Source organism: Palaemon carinicauda, chromosome 9, assembly GCF_036898095.1.
Source record: "Palaemon carinicauda isolate YSFRI2023 chromosome 9, ASM3689809v2, whole genome shotgun sequence".
NCBI classification, from domain to species: domain Eukaryota; kingdom Metazoa; phylum Arthropoda; class Malacostraca; order Decapoda; family Palaemonidae; genus Palaemon; species Palaemon carinicauda.
In genome coordinates this window covers 119770100-119787807 of record NC_090733.1, presented here as the reverse complement: position 1 = coordinate 119787807, position 17708 = coordinate 119770100, and the positions used below count along the sequence as shown (strand labels likewise).

The following is a 17708-nucleotide window of genomic DNA, read 5'->3' as shown; positions in this document are numbered from 1 at the left end:
GCATATAGAGTATGGTACTAATGAATAAATAAGCAAAATTAATTATGCTTAGCTAGTCCCAAAGCAGGGAAACTTGAACCAAAGGCTAGTAAGACATTAAAAAGGCTAAGACACAGTAAACTTTTACAACATTGACATATGGTTACCATCTGGCATATCAATTAAGATGATCAAGAAGCCACAAACAGCAACACAGATACTGTACTCTAATCAGTTAGGCCAAACTTAATTGACAGGAAGGGATGTTAACAGCTATACAAGGAATGTCTTACTTTATCTTTAGTTCACAATATAAATAAATTTGTGTTCATTCAAATTTCTTCCTCATCTAATTCTAATAAGAAATTTAACATCCAGAACTTCCAGGATTATTAGTGAGGATTGACTACTACATTCTAGCACTAAAATAGGCTGCAGTACTTACAAGAGTTGGTTTATTATTGCTGTAGGTGGCAATGACAGATGGAAGTTTGTAATTGAGAGAGATCTCAAAACGAAAATCAGACCAGCTTTCATGGCAGTCATAACACAATACAATACGTTGAAGCTTGACTGGACGTAATCTTTCCTCTAACCTGTCAAAAAAATTTAAGTAAATTTTACCACAAATTATAGCTTTCATTAAATATTAAACATAATTCAATTCCACTTTGGCAAGGGAATTCTTTCAACACAAAGCACACTAATGACAGAAATAAACATTCATGAAAAATGCATAGAAAATTGTGGATGCTTCTCAATCATTTATCAATAATCTAACCTCAAAAATTCCATTACAGTTTTGTTAAATTATTTCCAAATGCGCACATCTACCTCTAGGGCTAACTGACTAATTAGTGGTGGCAAGACTTTTGCTTCTGCCATGTCATGTCCAGATTCTTCAACATCTACTTGATTGTGAAATTCAACTTCTCCTAATTTATCACAATATCCAGATAGTGACAAATGTAAAGACCAGATGCAATAACCTCCTAAAACAAACACTCAGACTCAGGTTCTATGCTTCCGATGGGCCAAGGTCCAAACCTTTGGAGCAAGAGAATCCTGAGCTCCCTAGTTCCTTGCAAGGGGTAAATACTAGGCAGGCTGCTTCGGATATCTACTCTCCCACCATGAATATGAGCATTCTGCCCCAAAAGACAGATCCAACAACGCAATTGGGGTCCAATGACAGACCACGCCGGGTGTCATAAGGGAGAAAAAGATCTCTGACACCAATAGATTAAAGCAGAGACAGAAAAGTGCTACATACCTTTCTCTCTCGCAGCCATGAGGGAAAGTCAACCATAGCCCTTTGCTCATGAGCGCAGAGTCCTGTCACCTCAGCCACCAACCCATGGCTGACAGCTGCATGCAGCACGGACCCAGGTTGGCAAATAAATACAATCAATTAGGAACCTTAATCAGAAACTACTAACCTGACTACTGTTCACTGGTATGGCTCAAGTAATTACGCTGTCGTGTATCTGAGTAAACCCGCAATTGACTGAATGCTACCTGATTCGTGCCATGACATCAGAAGAATTCTTGTGAATGTGCATTGTGTGATGCGTTGCCTTGCACATAAGTGACAAACTAAATAGACCAACTAAAGACAGTTCTCAGATCTCCTTTCTCAGACAATGACCCAGGGAGATATTATCTGTACAGTACATAAATCTATAATCTAAAATCATCACTACCCCATCTAGTGAACTTGCTTTTTGTTGAAATATTAAGTTTGTTGGAATTGATTTACGGTGTTTGTGTTTGGACTTTCCCGAGCTTGATTAAGATACGCAACTCCAAGTACAGTACTCCTCTTTTACTTTTTGCAAAAGCATATTGTGATTAGTAAATATTCTATTATATAACCAATTTGGTTGAAGTCAGTGTAAAAATGGTGGGCATATTTATTACAAACAGTATATGGGTGTCTCCATTCCAGCTGTATTTCTATTTATTGTTAACTATTGACATGTAGCCATGTGATTATTTACAACCTTTGCTCATAACCTACATGAGGATTATAGGAACTAGTTTTTATTATTTGCTTTGCAAAATAAATATTTTTTTTATATAATACCTCATACAGGGTGGTTTTAGAAGAGGTAGGGGTTGTATGAATCAGATTTTTACAGTAAGGCAGATATGCGAGAAATATTTAGCAAAAGGTAAGAAGGTGTATGTTGCGTTTATGGATCTGGAGAAAGACTATGATAAGAGTTGATAGGGAAGCAATGTGGAATGTGGTGAGGTTATATGGAGTTGGTGGAAAGTTGTTGCAAGCAGTGAAAAGTTTCTACAAAGGTAGTAAAGCATGTGTTAGGATAGGAAATGAAGTGAGAGATTGGTTTCCGGTGAGAGTGGGGCTGAGACAGGGATGTGTGATGTCGCCGTGGTTGTTTAACTTGTATGTTGATGGAGTGCTGAGAGAGGTGAATGCTCGAGTGCTTGGACGAGGGTTAAAACTGGTAGACGAGAATGACCATGAATGGGAGGTAAATCAGTTGTTGTTTGCAGATGATACTGTATTGTAGTGGTTGGAGACGACGAAGAGAAGCTTTGCCGATTAGGGACAGAATTTGGAAGGGTGTGTGAGAGAAGAAAGTTGAGAGTTAATGTGGGTAAGAGTAAGGTTATGAGATGTACGAGACGGGAAGGTGGTGCAAGGTTGAATGTCACGTTGAATGGAGAGTTACTTGAGGAAGTGGATCAGTTTAAGTACTTGGGGTCTGTTATTGCAGCAAATGGTGGAGTCGAAGCAGATGTAAGTCAGAGAGTGAATGAAGGTTGCAAAGTGTTGGGGGCAGTTAAGGGAGTAGTAAAAAATAGAGGGTTGGGCATGAATGTAAAAAGAGTTCTATATGAGAAAGTGATTGTACCAACTGTGATGTATGGATCGGAGTTGTGGGGAATGGAAGTGACGAAGAGACAGAAATTGAATGTGTTTGAGATGAAGTGTCTAAGGAGTATGGCTGGTGTATCTCTAGTAGATAGGGTTAGGAACGAAGTGGTGAGAGTGAGAACGGGTGTAAGAAATGAGTTAGCAGCTAGAGTGGATATGAATGTGTTGAGGTGGTTTGGCCATGTTGAGAGAATGGAAAATTGCTGTCTGCTAAAGAAGGTGATGAATACAAGAGTTGATGGGAGAAATACAAGAGGAAGGCCAAGGTTTGGGTGGATGGATGGAGTGAAGAAAGCTCTGGATGATAGGGGGATAGACGTGAGAGAGGCAAGAGAGCGTGCTAGAAATGGGAATGAATGGCAAGCAATTGTGACGCAGTTCCGGTAGGCCCTGCTGCTGCCTCCGATGCCTTAGATGACCGCGGAGGTAGCAGCAGTAGGGGATTCAGCATTATGAAACTTCATCTGTGGTGGATAATGTGGGAGGGTGGGGTGTGGCACCCTAGCAGTACCAGCTGAACTCGGTTGAGTCCCTTGTTAGGCTGGAGGAACGTAGAGAGTAGAGGTCCCCTTTTTTGTTTTGTTTCATTTGTTGATGTTGGCTACCCCCCAGAATTGGGGGAAGTGCCTTTGTATATGTATGTATGTAATACCTCACCTGATCCCCAACCACACAGTTAAGTAGTAATATTCATATAGCAAAATCTTACCAGAAGTACATGTAGATTGTTGGGTGCCTGTGCCCAGAATCTAACCAAGGGGTGGTGCCCCGTAATATCATAGTACTCCCATGGGCCATTTATTTAGATGTGGATTAGTTGGGATCATAGTCGTTAACCCAATAACAAGTCTGCGCGCTACACTTGGCCACACCCCGCAAACTAAAACATCGTTAAGTGACCTGTGGGTGTTCTTACGACAGATCTTCCTTAACTAGTAATTCTTAGAGGTGTCATAATCAGAAAAAGATGAGAGCTTGCTTCTTCCTTTTATCAACTTTCCCCTCAGGCTTTGCATGTAGGCAAGTCGAGGTATGAGCAATCATTGTTCCCTCAAGGGGAAAACTGCAGGGGTTGCTCCGACAAGACCCACAACAGTTAAGAACACCGGAAGTGGTTGGTATTATTGCTGGTAACACAGACACAGTGGCTAGGGTTACTGGCAAAAGGATAACAGGAGCTATAGGGACCCGTGTAACAGGGAAATGGGTGTTGTTACAGACATGATCAGCACAGGGGCAACAAAGAGAGATGATTAGCAGAGAAGCGACAAGCAAAGAGTGACGGGTACTGAGGAGATACTCACAGGTCTAATTGGCCCCGTGCCCTTTTCATACCCTTTACTGAATCCAGCACAGCCACTTATCCGGTGGGAAACCGTTTGACTTTGGATGTACAATGGTAATCAACACTGGCGTAAATGGCACTTGCAAAGAGTCAAGCATGTCAGTTGTCAACATATGAAGAGCTTTCAGTGCATGCTGGTGGGCAGTGTACACTAGGGGAACTCCTCACTCCACCAAATTAAAAAAAATCTTTAACGAAGATCAGAGTTCTCCCTATTCTTGATGCAGACTGTACTCCCAAGGGACCAAGCTAGGCACGTACACCCAGACGCTTCAGCGATCAGCAAACTTGTTTAGGAGAGCAAAGTACTATGCAGTCGTCTCTTCACCATTGTTGAGTATTGCTATGAATGACAGAGAAGACTTAGTTTTCCTCCCTCCACAAAACCTACATTCCCCCTTGAATGCTGGACCACGATCTACACTGCACATATTGATTCTTGAAAAAAAATCAAGCCCTAAAAAAAGGATGGGAGTGGATCTACTATCAGTTTTGCCAAAAACTAATACAGCATCCATATTTTCCTTGTATACTAATTCCTGCTTCATTTAATCTTTAATAGGAAGCCAAGTATCAATCATTCAAACTAAAAGGTATAAGAAAAAGATTCAACATCCTTCAATTTGACACAACAGTACATTTCTACTCATTGCAGCCCAAAACAAAAGTAAAGTCTGACAGAGTAGGGTAGGGATACTCGACCGCACTTACCACCTGCCGATAACTATCTCATTCATTACTTCAAGAGTTGTTCCAGCTCCACCAAAGTCATTCCCTTTTTCAAAAGACGAAAAGTTTGCATGTGCATAGAAACAATATAATAACTGTAGTAAAGAATTATGCTTTAATTAAGAAGTACTTTACCAAGATTAATACGTCCCATTTGTTTTCAAGTAAGATTTAAGCAATGTGAAGTTAAAAGATCTTAAATAATATGAGAGGAGACAATATAGAAAAGTATACAACTGCATGTACTGGAGCTGGGGGCCAAAGAAATGTTATATAACATACCTAAAACCCCCTCCACAATGTAAGTTAAAACTTGCCGGGTACATGGGTGTATGACTTACTTACAAGAAATGTCATTTACAGATATAAACCCTATGGAAGTTAAAATCATTTGTTTATCCTAACAAGGAGTACAACCAATGGTCGTATATGACACCTAAGGGATAATTTACTAAAATTAGCTCCTTCCCTTGATTTTAGCCCTTCCTTTATTCCTGATTATGTAAGGGCTATCTTGGTGCGTCTTTACGTTACCATGCATAATCACACAACTCTTTTAAGCCAATGGTGATATTCCTTACTTACTCTTCACAGTTTGTCCCACCGCCAACTAAGACTCTTGCAATACTAGTCTTTATTCATAAATATGAAAAGGCTATTTTAATATATTTCTATGTTGGCATATGTGATCAATTCACACAGGCAGCATTCTCTAAAGTGAGTCATAGCTGTGTTACCCTCCCCTTTCCTCATCCGCCACCCACACACAAAGACAGCCATACAAGTTATCGTGAGCTGCTGTTTGGGTCCAATTCCATCTCAATATGATATCTAAATTGCCACCAAATGATCACTATCATATAAATAATTACTTGAACATGTCTCAATCCATATAAAACCTCCCCTTATTTTCTACTAATTTATGAATTATTTCATTTACTTGCATTACACAGATGTTGGGAAATTTCCTCAATATTGGTAACACTGATCACATATGTAACCCTGATGCTGTAGACATAATGATGGAAAAGATTTATAGTTTTCATGTTTCCTTCCTTATCTTTTCACCTATCATCTCTAAAAAATACAATTTTCACATATTAGTTATATGGTGGAGTGGAAGCAGATGTACGCCAGAGAGGGAATGAAGGATGCAATGTTGGGGGCAGTTAAGGGAGTAGTAAAAAATAGAGGGTTGGGCATGAATGTAAAAAGAGTTCTGTATGAGAAAGTGATTGTACCAACTGTGATGTATGGATCGGAGTTGTGGGGAATGAAAGTAACGGAGAGACAGAAATTGAATGTGTTTGAGATGAAGTGTCTAAGGAGTATGGCTGATATATCTCGAGTAGATAGTGTTAGGAACAAAGTAGTGAGGGTGAGAACGGGTGTAAGAAATGAGTTAGCAGCTAGAGAGGATATGAATGTGTTGAGGTGGTTTGGCCATGTTGAGAGAATGGAAAATGGCTGTCTGCTAAAGAAGGTGATGAATGCAAGAGTTGATGGGAGAAGTACAAGAGGAAGGCCAAGGTTTGGGTGGATGGATGGAGTGAAGGAAGCTCTGGGTGATAGGATGATAGATGTGAGATAGGCAAGAGCGTGCTAGAAATAGGAATGAATGGCGAGCAATTGTAACGCAGTTCCGGTAGGCTCTGCTGCTTCCTCCGGTGCCTTGGAAGACCGCGGAGGCAGCAGCAGTAGGGGATTCAGCATTATGAAGCTTCATCTGTGGTGGATAATGTGGGAGGGTGGGCTGTGGCACTCTTAGCAGTACCAGCCGAACTTGGTTGAGTCCCTTGTCAGGCTGGGAGGAACGTAGAGAGGAGAGGTCACCTTTTCTGTTTCATTCGTTTGATGTCGGCGACCCTCCAAAATTGGGGGAAGTGCCTTGGTATATGTATGTATGTATGTAGTTACAGGTATATACATATTCAATATTAGTATTATCCATTGTTTTTGCCAGTAGAAGTTAGCCTACTGTAATTATTTTAATTTATAGCATTGACATTTTACAAGATATTTGACTAAGTGTGAACAGTGGATTTCCAGACTTCAAGTCCCTAAAATACCAAAAAAAAAACTGGAATTATCCAGTAAATGCTCATATTTAAATGGGAGCCTGTATCACACATAGGTGAAGCAACCAATGAATAAAAGAACGAGTGTTTCCGAAATGAACTAACTTTTTATCACTCACTCACACTGACAAGTTGTTTTGTCATTTGAAGGTTATCTGTCATAAAATTATTACAATATGACATAATCACTTCACTCTGAATAAAAGACTGTTTCACACAGAATTGCAGTGCTTTTATTTAGGGTAAAATAATATAACAAACCTAATTTCTGAAAAAAAAATTTAATCACTTCACAATGAATAGAACGATTTTTTCAAAGGAAAATTACACGAAAGCACTGTGCTTTTCTGTTATTTAGATTAAAATACAAAAGATAAAAGCAACCTCTTAACAAATCTAATCTAATCACTAATAACACTAGTAAACATGGAATTAAAGGTATTTTAGACTAAGTGTGCATATACAGTATTTCAGATGGTGACAAATCTTAAATGCAGCTACTAAGGTGGAATCCCAAATCACGTAGTGAGGGGGTAAATAAACTTGTACAGTACTGTACATTAGTTCTTTACATATTAATAAAAATCTACAGGTGTCAGTTTTGAACAAAATTCAAATTATGTATTAACACAAAGATAGAAATCACTACTCATTATCAACTCTAACCCCAGCCCTACCCGATAAACTTAACTACCAGCATAATATATCTACAGTACATAGAAACAAATAATTTGCACTAACGTGTGAAATAAAGCCGGTCCTTTATTGTCTGAAAGCCAAGCTGCTACATCTGAGACATTGGGAATGGTTGCTGATACTGCCACAAATCTGGAGAAAAATACTGAGTAAATTACAAACCTAAAGCATTTCAGACCATTAAAACATTGTTATTTTCGGCTTATTTCAAACTCTATATACTTTGTTTACTTGACTTATTTTTCTAATTTAAAAATGATTTGAAAGATACTTTTATATACTGTACAAGTTTTATACTGGAAATTCTCTTAGCATTGAAATATTTTCATTTGTATTACCAATACAAAGGTGATTATTTATTAAATGGAAGTTTTACAGAACTCTGCCGCGGCAGCTTATTTCTTGACCTTGATCCTTGACCTTAATATGTATTAATTGGCGTGGATTTTTATACACTCAAAAGTGAACCAAGTTTGAAGTCTCTGTGACTATGATGTCGAAACTTATGGCTGATTACATGAAATGATATTTTCATTATAAAATAAATTTTTGAACATACTTACCCGGTAGTTATATATATAGCTTACGTCCCTGACGTCACGGCAGAAATTTCAAAACTCGCGCCAATCGCCAAATGGGTAGCCAGGTGTACCACCTGTGCGCCCTCCAGCGAGGTACTTGGAACCATTCCATGATTCCTCAGATCTTCCATGCCCATAGTCTCTAGAGGGGAGGAGGGTGGGAATTAAATTATATATAACTAACGGGTAAGTATGTTCAAAAATTAATTTTATAATGAAAATAACATTTTTAAACATCTGACTTACCCGGTAGTTATATACTGTATATAGTTGATTGACACCTTTGGTGGAGGGTCAGAGACAGCCAACATAGTTGGAATTTTACTTAAGAGTTAATAAAACCACGTAATAACGTGGTAACATAAAAAACTAGCAGCGCCCGAAGGCGAGCAGGCATGCCAACCTAACACGAACTGTGATACCGTAGTACCATAACAACTGTATCGTAAATAACAGGATAATGAAATACCATAACAAAATAAAATAGCACGGGGTGTGAACCGTGTATTACCCAGATGGTTCAAAACGAAAAACAATCAGTATGGAAGACTAATTGTAAAGCGTTAAGAACGAGAGAGAGAGAGAGAGAGAGAGAGAGAGAGAGGAGGTAGCCAGCCGCCATGGCGGTCCCGAAGCGGGGCCGTGAACCGTGAATTAAAAACTGTGATAAAATAACAACTAAGGGCAAGGCTACCTCCAAAGACTCAAAACTCATAGATCTGGTACTTAATTTCGACGGAATGACAGTAGAGTCCGACATCATGATATAAATCCTGGGTAAATCCGGGAAAAAACACACCGAAAAAGTGAACAGCACTATTCAAGTGCTATGAAAGGAGTGACGTCACTGGCGTGGGTTAGGTTAGTGGTAGTAGTGTTGATCGGCACCTCGCTGTGGTGGGGGTTTTGAAGAGGAGATATCTAAATGGTTCGAGACCTCTAGTTGTGAATCATCACGCCCCAGTATTATATCGACACCTTATACAGGTGAGCGAGCTGGGTTCAACCTGGCATTCCTATGCAATTTTTTCTCTGGTAATATATAGCAGTTATATACCTTAGAAATGGTGCTAAAGGAGCATTTCACTGGGCAGCACAGGTCTGAGCCCAGAAAAACCAGCTTAAGGGTTCGTACCTGATAAGGAAGCTGACTTCAATGATTTTCTGCCTCATTATGTCCGCTTTTCTTACAAGATCCAGCGATCCTCCAAGGGAGCTGAAGACCTCTAGGAGCTGTCAAACCGGTGAAAATACCTCTATGTGATAGGACCTCCTCCAATACCCTTGTTCCGGGTGCTCTCAAGGAACAAATTGACCACCTGACTAAAATCAATGGTTGTGGAAGACTGTCGCAATCTCTACAAACAACCATAAAAATACAAAAGTTCCAAGAGAAGAAAAGGGTATTAGGATTACTGTATGGGAATGTAGTGGTGGATCCTTCCCCCACTACTGTACTCGCTACTACAAATGGTCCCAGAGTGTAGCAGTCCTCATAAAGAGTCTGGACAGGTTTTAAATAGTGTGAAGCGAACACAGATTTACTCCTCCAAAAGGTTGTGTCCATAATGCTCTGCAATGATCTATTTTGCTTGAAGGCCACCAAAGTTGCTACAGCTCCAACTTCATGCGTCTTCACTTTTAACAGCTTGAGGTCTGCCTCACTGCAATGTGCATGAGCCTCTATTATCAAGAGTCTGATGAAGAATGAAAGGGCATTCTTTGACATATGTAACAAGGGCTTCTTGACCGAGCACCAAAGAGCTTCCGACTTGCCTCGCAACTCTATTGTTCTGTCCAGGTAAAACTTCAGGGCTCTTACTGGGCACACGACTCTCTCCAACTCCTCGCCAACCACATCCGAAAGAACCGGAATCTCAAAATCCTTGGGCCAAGGTTGAGAAGGGCGTTCATTCTTGGCGAGAAAGCCTAACTGCAATGAGCAGATAGCTTTGTTATCTCGAAAGCCAACGTTTTTACTAAAAGCATGAATTTCACTGACTCTTTTAGCTGTCGCCAGACTAACCAAAAATAGAGTCTTCATCGTGAGATCCTTAAATGAAGTTGAATGCAATGGCTCAAACCTGTCACTCATAAGGAACTTCAGGACTATATCCAGATTCCAACCTGGTGAATCCTGGTGCCATTGCTTTGATGTTTCAAACCATTTGATAAGTTCCTGTAGGTCTTTATCATTCGAAAGGTCCAAGTTTCTGTGCCTGAATACGGTCGCTAACATATTCCTGTATCCCTTGATGGTAGAGGAAGAAAAATTGCGTTTCCTTCAAAGGTATAACAGGAAGTCAGCAATCTGAGTTCTATTATAGAGGTACTGGACTTCTGCACCATTCTTTAAAATCCTCCCACTTGGATTGATAAACCTTGATGGTAGAAGTCCTTCTTGCTCTCGCAATAGCCCTAGCTGCCTCCTTCAAAAAACCTCTAGCTCTTGTGAGTTTTTTGATAGTCTGAAGGCAGTTAGATGAAGAGTTTGGAGCCTTTGATGGTACCTTTCCAAGTGGGGTTGTCTGAGTAGATCTACTCTTAATGAAAGGCTTCTTGGAGTGTCCACCATCTATTCCAGTACCTCTGTGAACCATTCTCTTGAGGGCCAAAAGGGGGCCACTAGAGTCATTCTGGTCCATTCGTGTGACACAAACTTTTGTATCACTTTGTAACGAATTTTGAACGGTGGAAAAGCGTACACGTCCAGATTGGACCAGCCTAACAGGAAAGCATCTATGTGGACTGCTTCGAGATCTGGCACTGGGGAGCAGTAAGTTTCTAGCCTCTTTGTCTTCGAGGTCACGAATAGGTCTATACAAGGACGACCCCAAAGTCGCCACAGTTTCTTGCAGACTTCTTGATGGAATGTCCATTCTGTGGACAGAACTTGACCTCTCCTGCTGAGGCTGTCTGCCATCACGTTCTTCTCCCCTGAATGAACCTTGTTACAAGGATTACATTCTTTTCCTTTGCCCAGATGAGAAGATTCCTTGCAGTTTCGTAAAGGGACATCGAGTGGGTTCCGCCTTGCTTGGCAATGTAAGCCAATGCTGTGGTGTTGTCAGCACTGACCTGTACCACTTTGTTCAAAACTGACCCTTCGAAGCTTTTGAGGGCCCAACAGGACTGCTAACAGTTCCTTTTGGTTGATGTGGAAGCTCTTTTGATCCTCTGTCCACAGCCCCGAAACTTCCAACTTGCCCAGTGTTGCTCCCCACCCCGAGTCCGAAGCATCGGAACACAACACAAGGTCTGGGTTCCTCTGTTCTAAGGGGTGACCTTCTTGAAGCCTGTCCGGATTGTTCCACCACTGAAGGCAACTTCTTATGGATTCCATAATGGGAATGCAAATCGTCTCTAGATCTCTCTCCTTGTTCCAATGATGATTGAGGTGGAATTGGAGAGGACGAAGATTCAGCCTTCCCAAGGAAACAAACTGTTCCAACAAGGAGAGGGTTCCCAACAGACTCATCCACTTCCTCACAGAACACTTCTGTTTCTTTAGAAAAGATTGCAGTTTCAAGATGGCTTGCTCCGTCCTTAAGGGAGACGGAAAAGCCCGAAAAACTTGACTCTGAATCACCATCCACAAATAAAGTATCTTTTGTGATGGTGTAGGTAGAGACTTGTCTCTGTTGACAAGAAGACCCAATTCTTCTGTTAGTCTCAAAGTTATCTGAAAATTCTTCAGGCAGTGATCGTAAGAATGAGCTCTGAGAAGCCAATCGTCCAGATACAGGGAGGCTCTGAGGCCTCTTGAGTGCAGTATTCTTGCTACATTTAGCATTAGTTTCGTAAATATTTGAGGGGCGGTGCTGAGACCGAAACACTTCCTCCTTGAAAACGAACCTCAGATAATGTTTGAAGCTCGGATGAATGGGGATGTGAAAGTAAGCGTCCTGGAGGTGTAATGAGACCATCCAGTCGCCCTTTCTTACTGCTGCAAGGACTGACTTTGATGTCTCCATGGAGAACTTTGTCTTCTGAACAAACGCGTTGAGTGCGCTTACGTCCAGGACTGGACGCCATCCCCGCGAGTTCATGGGAACTAGGAACAAGCGGTTGTAGAAACCTGGTGACCGCAAGTCCCGCACCCTCTCTATGGCCCCCTTCTCCAACAAGAGAGACATTTGGAGTTGTAAAGCCTGCCTCTTTGACTCCTCTCTGTATCTGGGAGAGAGATCTATTGGAGCTAAAACTAAAGGAGGTTTCCCTATAAAAAGGATTTTGTAACCCTCCTTCAGAAGTTGTACTAAATAAAGGTCTGCTCCCCTCTTCTCCCAAGCTCGCCAGAAGTTGTGTAGTCTGGCTCCTACTGCCTGAAGGCAAAAGCAGTCAGACTCTGCTTCGCCCTGTTCTAAATCCTCTCCTCTTTGCTCTCCTTCCCTCGGGTCTGGAGCTACCCCTGCTGGAAGACTTCCCTCGAAAGGGCTGAGAAAACTTAGGGAATGGCGTTTCTTCCTTTGGTTTGCGGCTAGCGAAGGAAGTTGGTAGAACCTTTCTTGCCCTCTTTGAAACCAAATCTTGAGTGGCCTTTTGGGTTAATGCGGATGAAATCTCTCTAATCAATTCTTGTGGAAAAAGAGGAAGACAGAGGTGCATATAGCAATTCTGATTTCTGAAAGGGAGTAACCCAAAGAGACAGAAACGAACACATCTGAGCTATTTTCTTGAGAATCCCCGCCGAGAAAAGCGCTGCCAACTCATTAGATCCGTCTCGTAAAGCTTTATCCATAAGGGACATGATGTGGATGAGATTAGCAGTGTCACCCTCTTTAAGGGCAGAAACCTTTTCCTCCAAGGCTCCCAGAGTCCAGTCGAGGAAATTGAATACCTTGAAGGCTCTGAAGACGCCTTTGAGAAGATTATTTAATTCTGAAGTTGACTAGAGAATCTTGGTCCTCCTCACGGCCGACCGACGGGAGGCGTCTACTAGACTTGAAAAATCTCCTTGGGCAGAGGCAGGAACTCCCAAGACGAGAACTTCTCCCGTCTCGTACCAGATACCCGATCTAGAGGCCAGTCTAGTCGGAGGAAATGCAAAAGCTGCCTTTCCTTGGTCCTTCTTGGACTCCATCCAGTCTCCCATCATCCTTAGAGCTCTCTTTGATGACCGTGACAGAACCATCTTGGTAAAAAGAGACTTCTTCGACGCCTTCCCAAGCGTGAATTTTGATGGTGGCCAACGTGGAGCAACGGGCACAAAATAATCTGGAAACTCATCATTAAAAACTTTCATGAGTTTCTTAAGATCAACTGAAGGACGAAAAGACTTAGGATCTTCTCCTTCTGATAATTCCTCAAATAATTCAACAAGGGAAAGGTGATCGTCGATGTCTTCCTCTGACAAAGCTCTAACGGAAGTAGCGACGTTGTGCTTATCAGGATACATCTCATTAAGGTCCTGACTTCTGACGTCAAGAGACCCAAGATCATCGGGTCTGTCGCCGTGTTGTTCTAACGCTTGACGCTCGGTAAAACGCTTGCGATCAAAGCGATCGGAACTAAGGCGTCCTTGATTTCGACATTCGATTCGACTAGTGTCATCACGAAGTCCGAGGCTCTCATGCTCAATGTCATGCCTCACTTCTTGACTCCCAGCATCACGTAAAGTTGTTCGACACTCGACGCCGCGTCCCGCTTGACGCTCGACGCCGCGTCCCGCTTGACGCTCAACGTCACGTCGTCACGTCTGGCTGCCTGCCGCTCGACGTCACGTCTGGCTGCCTGCCGCTCGACGTCACGTCTGGCTGCCTGCCGCTCGACGTCACGTCTGGCTGCCTGCCGCTCGACGTCACGTCTGGCTGCCTGCCGCTCGACGTCACGTCTGGCTGCCTGCCGCTCGACGTCACGTCTGGCTGCCTGCCGCTCGACGTCACGTCTGGCTGCCTGCCGCTCGACGTCACGTCTGGCTGCCTGCCGCTCGACGTCACGTCTGGCTGCCTGCCGCTCGACGTCACGTCTGGCTGCCTGCCGCTCGACGTCACGTCTGGCTGCCTGCCGCTCGACGTCACGTCTGGCTGCCTGCCGCTCGACGTCACGTCTGGCTGCCTGCCGCTCGACGTCACGTCTGGCTGCCTGCCGCTCGACGTCACGTCTGGCTGCCTGCCGCTCGACGTCACGTCTGGCTGCCTGCCGCTCGACGTCACGTCTGGCTGCCTGCCGCTCGACGTCACGTCTGGCTGCCTGCCGCTCGACGTCACGTCTGGCTGCCTGCCGCTCGACGTCACGTCTGGCTGCCTGCCGCTCGACGTCACGTCTGGCTGCCTGCCGCTCGACGTCACGTCTGGCTGCCTGCCGCTCGACGTCACGTCTGGCTGCCTGCCGCTCGACGTAACGTCTGGCTGCCTGCCGCTCGACGTCACGTCTGGCTGCCTGCCGCTCGACGTCGGGTCTCGCTGGACGCTCGACGTCACATCTAGCTGAATGCTCGACCTCACGTCTTGCTGGACGCTCGAGGTCACGTCCTGCAGGACATTCGACGTCACTTTTAGTTGGACGCTCGGCGCCTCGCTCTGTTGGACGCTCGACGTCACGTCTGGCTACTTGACATCTGGCGTCACGTTTGGTTGCTTGACGTTCGGAGTCAAGTGGAACAGTCTCACGACATTTAACGGGGGAGATGTAAAGACGTTCGTCGTCAAGAACCTCTCGACTAATAGCCTTACGCCGCTTGGCGTCCGGAAGAGAAGCTTCCTGACGTTCAGGATCCAGGCATGCTACTCTTTTATTGTCCGCAGATTGATAACTTTGCATGAACGAAGAGTTTCTGTTGCATCTCTTGCAGCATATTAAAATTCGGGTCAACTCGTTGTGATACAGGAGACGTCACGTCTATCACAAGTTCGCTATCCACGCCGCTTAAAGAACGCGAAGAGCGTCCAGAGGACGATAACCAGTCTGAAGGCGGAGGAGGAGCATGAACCGAGGTCAAGCCCGGTTCAGACAACTGACCAGCAACTGGAAGAGCTGGACATTTATTGACAGTATCCGACGTCCTTAAAGGACGTTTGGCAGGAGAGCTCTCTTCGGAAGAAGGAAAACGCTCCGGAATGCTCCAATGGCTACAAACAGGAGCTTGCGGTGTCATGATAGGACGCTGATTGACGTTGTCCATCTTCCTCTTTAGAGGTCTGGAAGCTGCACGCCAGCCCCGTTTGGGTACTGCGTCATCCAAAGATGACGAAACCACTTTTACCTCACCTTTCCTATGGTGAGGGCAAACGACCTGGGGTACATTAACAGGCACGCTCAAGGGGACGTCTGCTCGGGAGCTTAAGCCTCTCGTTTCCTTTCGTCGTTCGACATTCCTTCTCCCAGTGGTTGGGGAGCTTGGAAGAGGTCTAAGACTGGGAGAACGACAGGCCCGAGCAGGCGCACCCTCCACTGCACTAAATAAATTCACTGCACTTTTAGCACTGTCACATTTTAATTGCTTTACATCGGACATCAATTGAGTTCTGTCCGCAGCAAGCGATTCAACCCTCACGCCCAGAGCTTGAATAGCCACCATCATATCCTTTAGCGTAGGTTCATTAGCAGTAACAGTAGTGGGATCTAAAACTACCACTACAGGGGAAGGATTAGGTTCGGTGACACGGGAAGAGGAAAAGTCTCTGGAAGAACGAGAAGAACTTCTCCTAAGCCTATCTCTCAAGTTTACGAGTATAGCAGTCAAACTCTAGCCACTCACTCTCGGATAAAAGAATGCATTCGTCACAACGATCACCCAACTCACATACTTTACCCCTGCATTTTACGCAGATAAAGTGGGGATCAAGAGGCTTTAGCAAGCCGGGTCTTACATCCACTCACACACATTCTATAAGTTGCAGGAGGGGTGGCCATTTTGAATATTTATAAGAGAGATCAAACAAGCAAGGGTCAAAATATCAAAATCCAAAAGTAATTCAAGAATATCCAAAAGAAAATCCAAACGAGCGAAAGTCAAAACCAAATTATTGTAAATCACCAATGTAAACTACAATAAATCAGGTAAATAGAGAGTAGAAATATCCAACGATGTCGCCGGTTGCGGCGGCAGGGAAGATCTGAGGAATCATGGAATGGTTCCAGGTACCTCGTTAGAGGGCGCACAGGTGGTACACCTGGCTACCCAATCGGCGATTGGCGCGAGATTTGAAATTTCTGCCGTGACGTCATGGACATAAGCTATATATATAACTACCGGGTAAGTCAGATGTTTAAAATTGGACATTTGCTTAACCATGACCTTGACCTTTGATTTTGAACTTCCAAAATTTAATAATAACCATAATTTTACATAACAATTAATCCCTGCAAGTTTCATTACTCTGCAATTAAAATTGTGCCCAGGAAGCTGTTCTCAAACAAACAAACAAACAAACAAACAGGGGCAAAAACATAACCTCCTTCTCCTTCCAACTTCGTTGGCGAAGGTAAAAAGTCTGAAAAGAAATTTAGTACATTGCTGTGGGGAGTAAGGAGACATTAGGTCACATGGGTTAAAAGGGGTAAACGAGAATGGTAAGTCTTCAAGACTCCAGAGGACATTTGTCAATGTACAGACAACACATAAATTGCCATGTAAGAGCCAATAAAATATAGCCAAAATGCAATAATCTGCTTTTCAAAAATAACTGTGTTAATATTTCAAGAAAACATTATATTCCACTTCAAAAATAATGTTACACATCAATAGACGGTAGCAGAATCCTCTTGGGATTCTTTGGCCCTCATGATTTCCATTGGTGTAATATAGTTTAAATGCTTAACAATCAACAAACAAAAGAGGCTGTTTTAACAACCTACCATCACTAAGAGTGTCCAGAGATGACCAATGTGAAAACAAAATAATATTGATGTAAAAATACTGAACAAAGATTTTTATGATCTAGGTGAGCACATAAATACAGGATGAACTATGGCAATTAAAATAAAATACACAAAACATTCATCTAAATAATACAATGTTTAAAATTAACTATAACCAAGACATTAAATATCAATGGCACACTAAAGAAGTTCAATTAAAGTGCAGGAGTGTAAGATTTCCAGAACTTGGTAATCAAGGACTAGAAACCAGGATCTAAATGAACAAATATAGGAAGAGGTGCCCCAGTGGGTATTAAATGGCCCAAGAATAGATTCTTCTTCAGCTAACAGAAATGGAGTAAAAACTACAAATAGAAGGCAATATACATTAACACTATGTTACAGTGGAGAAAAGCACCATCACTTGGTAGGTTATCAAGAGAGAAGGATTTAGATGTGTTAAGGGCAGAGTCAATGTTGAAAGGAATTTATTCTCATCTTCTGTTCACAGGAATAAGCCTCCCAAAAACATGAAATATTCCATAAACTAATGTACAAGACCAACAAAAAGACCAAGTAGGATAAACAAT

At 42.9% G+C, this 17708-nt stretch overlaps 1 protein-coding gene across 2 annotated transcripts in view; it reads right to left on the bottom strand.

The window, feature by feature from the left end:
- The window catches only part of LOC137647110 (probable ATP-dependent DNA helicase HFM1), a 335745-nt gene that overhangs the window by 281453 nt on the left and 36584 nt on the right, over nt 1-17708 (bottom strand). For both annotated transcript variants that reach the window (XM_068380341.1, XM_068380343.1), the window contains exons 10-11: nt 7781-7867; nt 425-575 (exon numbers count right to left, since the gene is read on the bottom strand). In XM_068380341.1, the coding sequence (XP_068236442.1) occupies nt 425-575; nt 7781-7867 (238 nt within the window). The remainder of the gene's footprint in view (nt 1-424; nt 576-7780; nt 7868-17708) is intronic.